This window comes from Notothenia rossii, assembly GCF_949606895.1.
Source record: "Notothenia rossii genome assembly, chromosome: 5".
NCBI lineage: Eukaryota > Metazoa > Chordata > Actinopteri > Perciformes > Nototheniidae > Notothenia > Notothenia rossii.
This window is the reverse complement of record NC_136903.1, coordinates 12939261-12952028: the sequence shown is the minus strand read 5'-3', so window position 1 is coordinate 12952028 and position 12768 is coordinate 12939261. Positions and strand designations below refer to the sequence as shown.

General features: G+C 37.9%; 1 protein-coding gene across 1 annotated transcript; it reads right to left on the bottom strand.

The window, feature by feature from the left end:
* Positions 1 to 5258: 5258 nt before the first annotated feature.
* Positions 5259 to 12228, bottom strand: hal (histidine ammonia-lyase). Its single transcript, XM_079685119.1, has 20 exons — positions 11853 to 12228; positions 11616 to 11676; positions 11164 to 11191; positions 11001 to 11075; positions 10848 to 10920; positions 10646 to 10712; positions 10515 to 10552; positions 10265 to 10390; positions 9437 to 9576; positions 9213 to 9260; positions 8837 to 8984; positions 8643 to 8738; positions 8186 to 8244; positions 7956 to 8036; positions 7698 to 7763; positions 7443 to 7608; positions 7113 to 7247; positions 6353 to 6461; positions 6154 to 6223; positions 5259 to 6063 (listed from the first exon to the last, which is right to left on the bottom strand). The coding sequence occupies exons 1-20, from the start codon at positions 12097 to 12099 to the stop codon at positions 5932 to 5934; spliced, it is 1965 nt and encodes a 654-aa protein (XP_079541245.1). The 5' UTR covers positions 12100 to 12228; the 3' UTR covers positions 5259 to 5931.
* Positions 12229 to 12768: the final 540 nt, after the last annotated feature.

The window sequence follows — 12768 nt, the reverse complement described above, 5'->3', positions numbered from 1 at the left end:
AACTATTTGCTTGCTTCCCCTGTATCATGGTCATCATACTGATAGTAACCCTATGTTTTACATTACTAAAAACGATAAGTATCTTCACAATTTATTTTCTGTCCAAATGTATCTGTGTAGATGTTGTTTCATAAATAAATAAATTAGATGGATATACTTTTATTGATACCAGTTTGGGAAATTATTTGTCCCGGTTTGGGAAATTCTTGAAAGTTGTATTGTATTTATGAAAAGGAAACTCTTTTCACTGCCTGAAAACACGATGATCCTCATAAACATATAGACTACTTCAGATGTGTGCTTTTACCTGTTGTTTGTGAAATGTTGAATAGGAAAATAATCTCAGTGCTCAACAGTTACAGCTCCTATCAATACAAAAGTATACTATTGTAATCTACTGCACACTTACCTCCACAAAATTATACTAAATACTAATTAGTGTATTAGATTTGATAGATATACTTTTTTCATCCCACATTTGTTGTCATGGCAGCATGTGTATTCCATTGGCATGCAGAATGTAGATGGGACACATTGATGTTTTAATTACTTAATTGACCATAATTGTGTAGGTCTCATTTAAAAATGCCCATGTTGAACAGCCGTCAGAAACTGTGATCTATTGTATATGGTGATAGTAAAAACACTGAAAGGCGCCTGTCTTACAAAAAGTATTATTGGTCACATGGGACGGCCCGTGAGGACCTGACTGAGAGAGTGACCTTGGAACGCTGATAGAAGACCTGCTGGCTGTTGTTAATAATGAAGATGTCTTCTGGCTTTCCCAGCTAAAACTGCTGAGAGAAAAAAATCTTCTTTACTTTTCCACCGACTGTGCCATTTAGTTTTTATTTAGTGCTTTAAAAACACTTCAATGAAAAAGAGAGCCGTAAAACATTTGACTGTGGGTGCTGGAATGAGGATAACATTAATGTTGAAGCTGTTATGATGGATAGTAACGTGTCTGGAAGATCTACCCTTCAGACTTTACCTCAGGCAGGTGAGGTTAAGTAGCTCCCAGGGGATTCTCAGTGCAGGGGCGGACAGGATGATAATCTCGGTAAGGGATGGAGAAGATTCGAGCCTGCCTGTGTTATGAGAGGAATGTCTGCTGCCTCACTAGCATGACCCTGCTGAATATATCTTAATTTACACAGAGCAGACTGACAGCAAGTATTGCTATTTATCATTTGAAGCCTTTAATAAACCTAACTGATAGGAATTTTCTCATCTCTTTTATACTCAACAGACTCCTTGTCTGTCTTTTTGGTTTGAGTCTCCCTGAGCTTTTCCCTGAGCTTTCCCCAATGGTTTTGGAAGAATCCAGATCCTTTACAAGGTCAAAGTGGCAAAATGGAAGAAAAAAACACTACAAGTAAAGACAGATGTAATCGGTAAAATATTTATTAAAAGTAAGAGTTAACATAAAACACAAAGGTCCTTTGTTATATTACTACATAAATATGATTGATGCATCACACCGCTTCAATGTTCATGTAGCTGTAGGGCTATAGGTAGTAGGTGGCACTGTAACATGCATCATATTTGGTTTTTGCTATGTTTTAAATGTGGAAATCTTAGTCTGTTGATTGACTTAACCTCTCAAGATAAACATCAAATACTCGCACAAAGTAAAGCAGTGTTCAAAAACTGGTATTTTTCTGTCACTCACTGATACCAATAGCTTCTCAGATTGTACTTCCCCAATCTTGTTCATGTATAATGGGTTTATTAAGTAATGCTAAAATCTAATTCTGCAGGGGTATGCCCCTTGCTTGGTGCTGTTATGTAACAATGTGAGGAATTGCAGTGTGAGAAGGTTTGAAAACTGAATTTCCCCTTGCATGTTAGTATTTACTCGTTACATCCATAGGTTACATATACAGTCTATGGTTACATCACATGCAATCCAAGGTAAAACCATAATGTCCTGATACTCAAACCCCCTCACAAGGTACTGAAGTCAAGGACACACTATATTTTTAAAAGTAAATACATTTGTTTGACCTGAACCCTAAACGCGCTGATTTTTTCTCAATTAAAAAAATATCTAATAGCATACAATAAGTGTGTTGATTCAAGAAAGAAAATAAGGGAATACTGCCGCCTAGTGGTTGAAATTGCGAAAGAAGGGTTAGGTATTGAGCGGTGACTCCTGGTCTTGTCCTGCATTTTCTGATTGTACAACCTAAAAAATAGACAAAACTGTAAAAAACTAGAATCACAACTAAAATATAATTCTTAGATCTTCCACTACTGTCATCAAAAGGAGTTTAATGAACATAAAATATGAATTTAAGACATGCACAGGATAATTTGTGTAGGTTTGAAGTGCAGTAGCAAAGCTTGTTGAAGATCCTTCCTATTTATAATTAGAAATCTACTCTTGTAACTGTAATGTTTAATGCACGTTCCCTTCACAGGGCTAACCATCTAAAATATCCCCTTTGCAGCAGTAATGCATAGACAACAACACAGTGTTTCTGATATACACAGATAAAATCCTCCAAAAACATTTTGAAAAACAGTAGGCCTACGCCTGCTTTTCCCTGTTGTTTATAGCACTGTAAATGATGGCAGTGATGATAAGAGTGGCTGCTGGTTACCACTTTTCAAACTGATGTCTGACCCCAGGAACACACCTCTGTAACTACAGCTTTTAAAACAATCCAGGCTGATTTATTATAGTCATTTAGTTTGATTACAGTCACTAAAACGTCCAAATGATGTTGTTAAACATGAGATCTAAGCTTATAATCAATGACAATTACCTGTTAAGGGGAGTTAGTTCTCTGGTGGTATTGGGCCTACTGGCCTAGCTTCAGTTTTTAATAAGACTACCTCCTATTTTTAAATGTTCTTATTGTTAGCTGGATGACAAAAACACTGTAAAAACCAGCACACAATGAACATTGGCACAAATACACAAAAATACATCCATTCATATAGTTGCAATGTTTCACAAGAGCTAAATTCATACCAAACAATTGTCTGTATTGAAGCTCTGTTGTTTGTATTGCATTAACAGGTAAGCAAAAAGGCCTGTTAATTGATCGTTAATTGTTTCAGAGCAAAACAAGTAGCCCAGTGTGAATTTAAGGCTAAACACATGGAACTAGTACAAACGTTGGCATACTCCTGAGGTGGATCTTTAGCAAGCACCGCTTACCTGTGAGTTTCTGTTTATAGTGCAACAAAGGTACGATTAAAACTGCATATTTATAAGTGCACCAGTCACGTACCAATCTTTAGCTTCATTTCTTTTTAATTTGTTTAAAAAGTAGGATGGGTCAAAGGTGTGCAACTCAGCAAACTGTGTGAGAAACGAAACGTAAGAACGTAACCTACTAACGTAAATAACAGGTAGCTAGCTTGGGCGTTCATTTAAATCTGTTAGCTACTAACTTTAGGCCATCAGTATTTTTCTTTAAAACTACCGCTATTTTTGAGGGTTTGCTTGCAACGCTAGCTACTTACGTCCAATGTATTTCTTCCCAAAGAGTTTCAGTCGACGCAGTGACTATCTTTGTTGAAAGCTAAATGAATGGTAGTGCCTAAGTTACTTTGGCTAGCTGGAGCTATCTAGCTAACTAGCTAGCGGACGTTCGGTAGTGTAGATTACATTACATTAGCGCGTGGCTTTTACGTCTATTTGAACGCTTTAGTTAGCTGTTAGCTTTGTTGAAAAGATCTACGAACATTAACACTGATACATTAAGTCCTCTTTAAAATTTGTATCACGCTTGCCCTGAACATCGTCCCTTCGATAGCTCAGTTGGTAGAGCGGAGGACTGTAGAGGCAATCAGCTGAAATCCTTAGGTCGCTGGTTCAAATCCGGCTCGAAGGAGACCCATTTTTTCCCCATATAACGTTTTATTCGTAGTTTCTGGACTAATAGACACAGAAATACAAAATGTACACAACACACGCAAACAATTAATGACACTGTCACCATAATATAGTACGGACTATATTATAATCATTTAGTTTACTGCATTATTATAACTATATTATAGTTATATATAGGCTACATATAAGCGTATTTGAGCATTAGGAAAAGCGCTATACAAATACCATGTATTATTATTATTATTATTATTATTATTATTATTATTACTATATTAAAAGTGAAGTGATGATTTAACAGAACCTTTTTTAATTATGGATAATATAAAATACAGAATTAGGAAAAATATAGGAAAAAATACAGTTCGAGCATGCGGCTGTCATATTCTGTAATATAGGCAAGCAACATTTGATTAAAATAATATAATAATAATCTATAATCATATTATTAATATTGGTTGTACTGTATATTGATTAGATTGATCAATGCATGCATGTTTCTGAACAACCACAGACATATTAATAATGCCCTCCTCCGATAAATAAATTCTTAGTTGACTTACACCACTAAAATTCAGTCAAATATTGCAGTAAACTAAATTCAGCAGCACCAAACGTTCAGGTTAAATGTCTAGAAAAGGCTGAGATTGCAACTGGACTTTTCCAGTGAGGCTAAGCACACAATGACAAAGGCTTTATTCTAAGGTTGAACTATTTCTGTGAACAACAGACTTCTGCCCCTTGTGCTACTATCTGTGATGAATTGTTTGTGTAACCTTTGAATTTGTTGACCATTGCTGCTTTCTGCAGCTCTTTGATGCACCTCTTTATCTACCTCAGGTGTTTCCTCACAGCACCTGAAGGGGGCAGCGAGGCTTTCTTTTCCATTGCATATATGATGGTAAACTGACTACCTTTGAGTATGATTGACATCCAACACATCGCCTCGGGCACTGGTCAATTATGTCAATTTTCTTGTTATTTTAGACATTTATTTGACATAATTCTTAATTTGCAAATTAAAAGTTACAAATACTGTATCAAGTAAAAATCCTCCTTTAAAAAAATCCTCCATTAAAAATGTAACTGAAGTAAAAGTACAAAAGTGTTCAGTGCAAAATGTACGTAAAAATAATATGTTGCACAGTTACATTTATCACAGACTATTGTATTTTTAAAACGTTTTGTACATAACATCTGAATCTGCAAAGTAAATAATTATTCTAGCTGTCAGAGAAATGTTTTGTAATGTAAGTAAATTGGAGGATAATACATTCACATAATTTCCCTCTTAAATGTTTTAGAAAAAAAGTGCAAATAGCAAAAAATGTATATCTTCAAGTAAAGATTTTGAATTTGAGTACATTTACTTAATCATGGTGGGAGGTACCAAACATCTTAACGACAGAAATATAGCAGTAACTTTATTATAACTACTTCTTAAATAATTCCACCATTGTTTCTTCTAAAAGTGATCTCAACATACTGTTAAACAAGCCAGAAATAAGTGAATGTATCTGTGTCTGTCAAACAAAAAAGCACCTTAAATGTAGAGACATATTAACAGTAATAGTTAGCAGAAAAGAAGAATTACACAATCAAACAAACAATTAAAGAATGCAGCTTTCAAAAGTTGTATTGCTGTGGAGAATATTGTGGAAATATACAGATGACAATCATTTTAGATTTCATATGATAATACCAGAGAAACAACAACAATATTTAATCATAGTATTGTTTGTGTTACATCATTAAGGGCTTTTTGGATGCGAAAAGGTCACAATGGCTGAGGTAGTAATGTGGCAGTAAAAACTAAATTAGGCACATTTTAAAGGGACAACAAAAGTCTAGATTAATACAACTCTAGTGCACAGAGGTGTTCAAGCTATATAAGTTCAACCCACCCAAAATTACCAGAGGAACAGCACCAATTCTTAAATGACTAAAACACCAAGGATTAAAAAGGCCAGAAATCTACTTATGAATTAAGTCTACAAGGGACAAAACAATGCTGCATCTTTAAATAAATCTTTGGAATGCAAAGGGTATTTTTTTATTAAAAATAGCAAAGATCAGACATGTTTTCACTCATGACGACATCGCTTCCTCGGTGACACCGGCGGCTCCAGAGAGAAGGCGGTCGGAGAGATTGGGCGAGACTCTGGGATGACCTCGGTGTTATACTTGTCGATATAAGGTTTGGCCACATTCCACACCTGGGTTTAAAATATAAAAATGTAAAAAAATTACAATTCTATCTTTAATTTCCATAGGTGGGAGCCGGGACACAATTGAATGTCACTTGCCTTCTGGTCAAGTAGAAGTCTGTGAGCAGCTTCAATGTCCGGAGACATGAATCTGTCCTTCATCCACGGTCTGTCAATATCAGAATAGAGAGAGAAGAAGAGAGAGTCCGAAGTGGAACAGTGGATAAATATTAACCATCCTTTACGTTGTTTCAGTGGACTGAGAGTCGTGTACCTTGGCCACATCTGTTTGACTTACTTGACCACACTGCGCACAAGTTCATAGACCTTCTCCAGCGGAGTGGTGGTGCGGAGAGGGCGGAGGAACTCGATACCCTGACAGGCTGCCAACAGCTCTATAGCAAGAACTGAGCACAGAAAAAAACATTAGATTTAACAATATTAATTATATCTCTTACTTGTTCACTTGTCAAGATTATTCCCGTCAGGACACTTTATTCTGAAAACAATCCAACAGTATATAGATAAGTCCTATTTGTAGTGGTTATAATTTCTGTCACAAAAAATGGAAATGTTACACAACATGTGATGCAACCCTGTTTCTTATAAACTCAAGCTCCATTCAATGTAAACTGGCTGTCTGATGTCTCTATATGAGCGTGATAAGTGACAATCCTGTGTTTGCAGTGAGGCTGCACACTGAAAGCATTAGAGTGTATGTATAGTATGAGATTATGAGATCAGAAATAGGGCTTTAAAAATACTTTAATACAAAATTGTTTTCATAAATGTACTAAACTATGTGTGAGATTGTGAAGCCCATTGCATGTTTTAACTTGTACTTTAAATAGTTTAGCAACATGTGTCCATTTCTTTTTTAATCGCAAAGGAATAGCACATAAAATAGATCGGAAATGTTCATGTAGTGCAGCCAATGGATTCCTTGCATTGGAGTAAATACGTTTTTTTTCACTTTAAGTAACTGGAATGCTGTTATTTACTTAAATATTAGTAGTAACAATAATCCAATCGTACCTGGATTTTAAAAAATGAGTTACCTTGCTCCACATGCTCCACGACCCTTAGGGCCTTCCTGGCAGCCCAGCCCCCCATGGACACGTGGTCCTCTGTGGCTGCGCTGGTGGACAAGGAGTCCACAGACGATGGATGACACAAAACCTTATTCTCTGAAACTAGACAGTTAAAAAAGGACATAAATACAAATCAATATAATGATCAAATGCTGCCAAACTTTACAACAACATATATATTATTTAATGACTCCCCAACAATATCTATTTTATTTACCAAAAATATAATTGTCACCTAATTCCTTTACTTGTGTTTATGCGCTTTTATTTAAAAAATAAAGAAATGTGCACACTTACCCAGGGAAGCAGCGGTGCAGTGAGCGATCATGAAGCCGGAGTTGAGTCCTCCCTCGTTGACGAGGAAGGCCGGCAGCTCGCTCAGAGACGGGTTACACAACCTCTCGATCCTGCGCTCACTGATGGAGGCCAGCTCATGGACCGCAATGGCTAAAAAGTCCAGAGCCTAAAATAATAAAATGAAAAGGCAATGAGAGGTAGGACAACAAAACTACTAAACATAACAAAAAAATAATTGTATCACTTCTTTCGTACTTTAGCCGGGTATTCGCCATGGAAATTCCCACCTGAAATGGTCTCTCCTCTTTCGGAAAACACCATCTTTTATGGCCGTTAAGAAAAATTTATCACATCTGATTTGCAATAAAAGCCAACAAACAGTTTTGAGCAGAAAACTGTTTGGTTGAACCAATATATGTATGTATGTATACATACATTGTTCAGTGCAGAGACTAAAGTGACACGTCTAGATTTATGAAACAGTCTTAACATTTTTACGATGAGGAAGGATACAGGGTTGTCAGTGGCGCTGTTGATTTCTGTATTGATGATGTTCTTGACAAAATTGATTGTGTCATTGGTGATTCCATGGACCTGTGTAAGTAAGGTAAGTAAAGTAAACAACATTTTTAGAACAGTTTTATTTCAATTCCAGTGATCTGATTTCTCTGCTCATCACCACAATCCAGCACAAGTGTGACGTAAGATTTTGGGATGAATAAATCAACTTGATTTGAGGTTACCTGAGGACAGCAGCGCATGGTGTAGGCATCCTGCACTCTGTCACAGAACCGGTGGCTCTCTGGAAAAACATACCAATCACACACATTAAGAACTACATATCAAAGAATGCAAAGCAGCCATCATGTTACCAAAAGCAATACTTTATTAATCCTTCTGGGAAGATCCTCCCTCTGCATTTAAACCAGACTAAGTATTTACGAGCTGTTGGCAGCCACAGTGAAAGCAGTACCTCAACCGAGTGCAGGGGTATAAATATTCTTCACAGATGTTTGTGTTTTGGTTTGGAGGAAACCCTAGAGATATCGAAGACTAACATGCAAACCTTACTCATTGTGGCTCTGTAAGCATTTACGACACATTTATTGATGTGAGGCAACACTGCTGCCCAGCATATAAAAATAATTCTGTGGATGTTGTGTTATTTGTCTGTTTTAGGATATGGCCCTGTCCCCTGACCTGCAATCTCAGATGGATGATGATCAGAGTCCAGCAGCGAGCGGAAGCGCAGGGCCACCTCGATCTGTCCGGGGTGGGGCCGCAGCTTATGAATGTCTGCAGGATGAGAGCACAAATTGAGGAGAGATTGAACAGATATCACATTTTGAAGTTTAAAGGTAAACGTTTCCATTTCGTTTTTTGATGCTGCTCACCACTGTCAAAGGCCTTGGTGGTTCCCTTCAGCACCTCCAGGGTCAGAGCAGCGATGATGTCGGCCTGCCGAGCGATGGCCTCGGCTCGCTCCACAGCCTCGGCCCCCAGAGACGTGATCATCTGGGTCCCATTAATCAGAGCAAGACCCTGGGAGGTAAAGACTGGGAGTGAGTTGCACATTTTCACACTTTAAAAGCCACTAGAAGAATGCAATGCTTTGAGCACTCGTATAACTGTAAATATAAACACTGATATTAATCTTATACACTTTGTACCCTGAAGAGAGGGCAAAACATGTCCCCAGTGAACCCTGGGTCAGGCTGTTGGGTGCAAACAAATCAAATATGAGAGAGCACGGCTGGTTTTAAACATTACCTCTTTAGGTTTCAGTGATATGGGCTTCAGTCCATGGGCCTCTAGGACCTCAGAGATGAAAGGAGAAAAAACATGTAAAATGTCAAGGGTCATCAAAAGCAAACATGTTATTCTATTGGACCTTGCAACCTGTCACTCGAAACTAACACAAAGCACATTTCCTGGAGCATGTGGCAAGTCATTGTTGTACAACCATGGAAGTCAGTATTAGAGGTAAATCTTACATATTTGGCGTCTGCCCAACCGCTCTTGGGAGACCACATTTTCCCCTCTCCCATCAGCCCCAGGGCCAGGTGAGAAAGAGGAGCCAGGTCTCCACTCGCACCCACTGTTCCCTTCTCTGGCACAAAGGAGAGGCAGGAGGCTGCAGAGTGAGTGAGGGAGGGATAAGATTAGTCATATGACCATTGGGGTAAAATAATGAAGTACATTTACTCAAGTACTGTACTTAAGAACAATTCTGAGGTACTTGTACTTTACTCAAGTATACGTATATATGGTACTTTTTAATTCTACTCCAACACAACTGAGAGGTAAATATTGTACTTTTTCTCCACCACATTTACCTTGTAACTTTAGTTACTTTGCAGATATGGATAAATGATACAAAAAATACAATCAACACTTAAATAAAACTTTAGTTACACCTGGATTAAATTCACATGTTACCCTTCAGTAAATAAAGTAATTATGTGTTCCACCTTTACAAGCTTGATAAACAAATGAATGCATCAATGATTAAAATGAAAACATATAATACACATGATTCTGAAATGGGCCAATCTGCATAGTGAGTACTTTTACTTTTGGTACTTTAAGTTTATTTAGATGCCAAAACTAGTACCTCTACTTGGGTAACATTTTGAATACAGGACTTTTACTTGTAACAGAGTATTCCTACACTTTGGTATTTCTACTTTTACTTGAGTACAAGAGTACTTCTTCCACCTCTGCATATGACATCCAGCTTCCCAGATACTGATCCCTTAATGAAGGTATCAGCAGTTAACTGAAGCTGATATCACCGGTCAGACGAGGTAAATGAGGCTCACCGTTGAAGGCTTGGATCATTTGATGAAGCGTTTCCGGAGATATTCCACTGTACCCTTTGGCCAGAACATTGATCCTCAGAGCGAGCAGCATGCGGGTCCTCTCTGGGCTTAGAGGGTTTCCAACGCCTACAAAAAGCAAACCATATCATTGGTGGTGCTGATTTAAATGCAACAAAAGCTAAAAATGTTGTCTGGAGCTCTGAAAATGTTTAAATGTTTAATTCTAGACTACTAATTTAACTTTTTTTACCTGCTGAGTGTGACCGCACCAAGTTCTCCTGCAGCTCCCTGTGGAACAAACACACGTCAGCACATTAAAACCAATCACTCTCAAACAGAAGATTTAATGGGGACAAAGAAAATGCGAAATGTTGTCTTTACTTGAGCTTGCTGACAGGAATGACTGTTCTGGCAAATTTGCCAAAACCTGTTGTGATTCCATAGACAACTGGAGGAACATAGAGAGAGATACAGAGAATTCAATACATGGGATTATTGATTTATCAAATGTGCCAACTTTTTAAGTAGCTGGTTAACAGTGGGACCAATGCATTACAGATATTATCCCTAAATAGTTCTTAACCCTTGTTTTCTTTGACAATGGTGTCCAATAGCTCTCTGGATTGCACCACTTTTTTTTCGGCCTCCAGAGTCAGCTGAAAATAGGGAATGATTACGTTAAGTCAAAGATTACACTGACCAGTCATGACAAGAAATACAATTTGTTGATCATTACCTTTATCTTGTAAAGTCCTCTTCCTAAATTGACCAGATCTGTCGATGTCAGGCTGTTGCCATCTAGGGAAAGAAACTGCACAGGGAGAGAGAGCCGTGTTACACAGAAGCAATCAGTAGTAGTATGTTACTACTGCAAGAGAAATTGTGAAATCAACTCTTACCTCCGCGGATTCTTTGTATGCTGCAGTGCTATTTCACATTTTTGATTAAGGATAACATTCAACAAATACAAGTTTGCCCTATAGTTTATTTTTTTCTTGCAGAAATTCAAGAACTTTATGTTATTTAATAAAATACATTGTTGCCCATAAAGGTGTAATGTAATATTTTGTACCTCTTCTCATAAAATTATTGTCTTTGTAAATAGGAATAAAAAAGAAGAATGTGTCTGAAAACAAAATTATTCCAACTTTATGTACGACAGTGTAAATTACTTAGCCTAGAAAACTGTTTAATATAGCCTTAACTTAATGAAAAATACAACAGTTTCCACTATTAATAATATCAACTTCAGTCAAGTTAATTTAGAAAGAACGTTTTAAAGCAACCCAGTTTGACCAAAGTGTAGATCACAGCAGGGAGCTTACATATGGCTCAAACAGTGGAAGGATACAGGTGGGATACTCCAGGCTGACACGGGATAAAGTCAGTGGACATGGTGTCTCCTTGGACAGCTGCAAGTACAGGATAATATTTTACATCACATTTTTACTTTTATCGACAGTATTGTTAAATGTAATGTCTCGTTTCTTAAAAACTGGCCATGCACAATTACGCACAACAACTGGCATAACTGTCCCTTAAATGTAATTCATAAATGTTCTAACATTTGACATGCATAAAGTCATACCGAGCTCGACAAAGTCATTATCCTCCAGCACATCTTCAATAGTGTCATCGGTGTCCAGCAGGCCCAGACCCTGGCACCTGCGCACCACAAACTGGGCGTCCTTTACGTCCTTGAGGCCGCCGTTGTCCGGTTTGTTCTTAATGTAGCGTTTAAGGGCTTCCTGTCCAAGCCACTGGATGGTATTGGTGGCGTCCCTGCAGGGCACTGCCAGCCACTCATCTCGGATATGTACGGTGAATCGAGGCATTGCACTTCAGCGGGAGTCTGCAGCAGTGAGGGCTGCTCTCCTCTCCCCCGGGAAGCACCTTCAGCACCTAAAGTCCAGCAGCCAATCAGAAGCTCCGCTCGGGAGCCACGCCGCGCCAGTGTCACACCTCTGGGGGTCACTGACCTGCACAGGTCGGTCACACTGATGTTCGGACATACTGACTGAAATGCGTTCACGTGATTTAATCTCAGAAAATATGGAGGCTTTTAGGTGTTTGAATTAGACAAACGGGAAGAGTCTGCTGACTTTGTGTATTGTTGTTCTAGTTGTCAGGCCAGAATTGTCCTAAAGTGATACAACCGAGACAATTCTGGCTTTGCTTTGGAAACCAAAATTAGATAAATCTTTTTCCAAAATTACATATCAATAACAAATTATTCGAATAACATGCCTTAACTTGCTGTCAGACATTTTAGTGCCTGTGAATCTTATATGAAGTGTAAATAAAAAAATATGAATATGACCAAAAATGACCGGAATTCTCAATGGCTGATATTTACCAAATAAAACATGATGGGGTTCTGATGCATTGCTACTAAAACTTTTTGTAATCTAAGTGGTCAGAGGTGGATAACATGTATCTTCAACATCAACAGTTCATTGACACCTGATGTCATTTGTTGCATGTCCTTCCACTTTGCTCTTCCT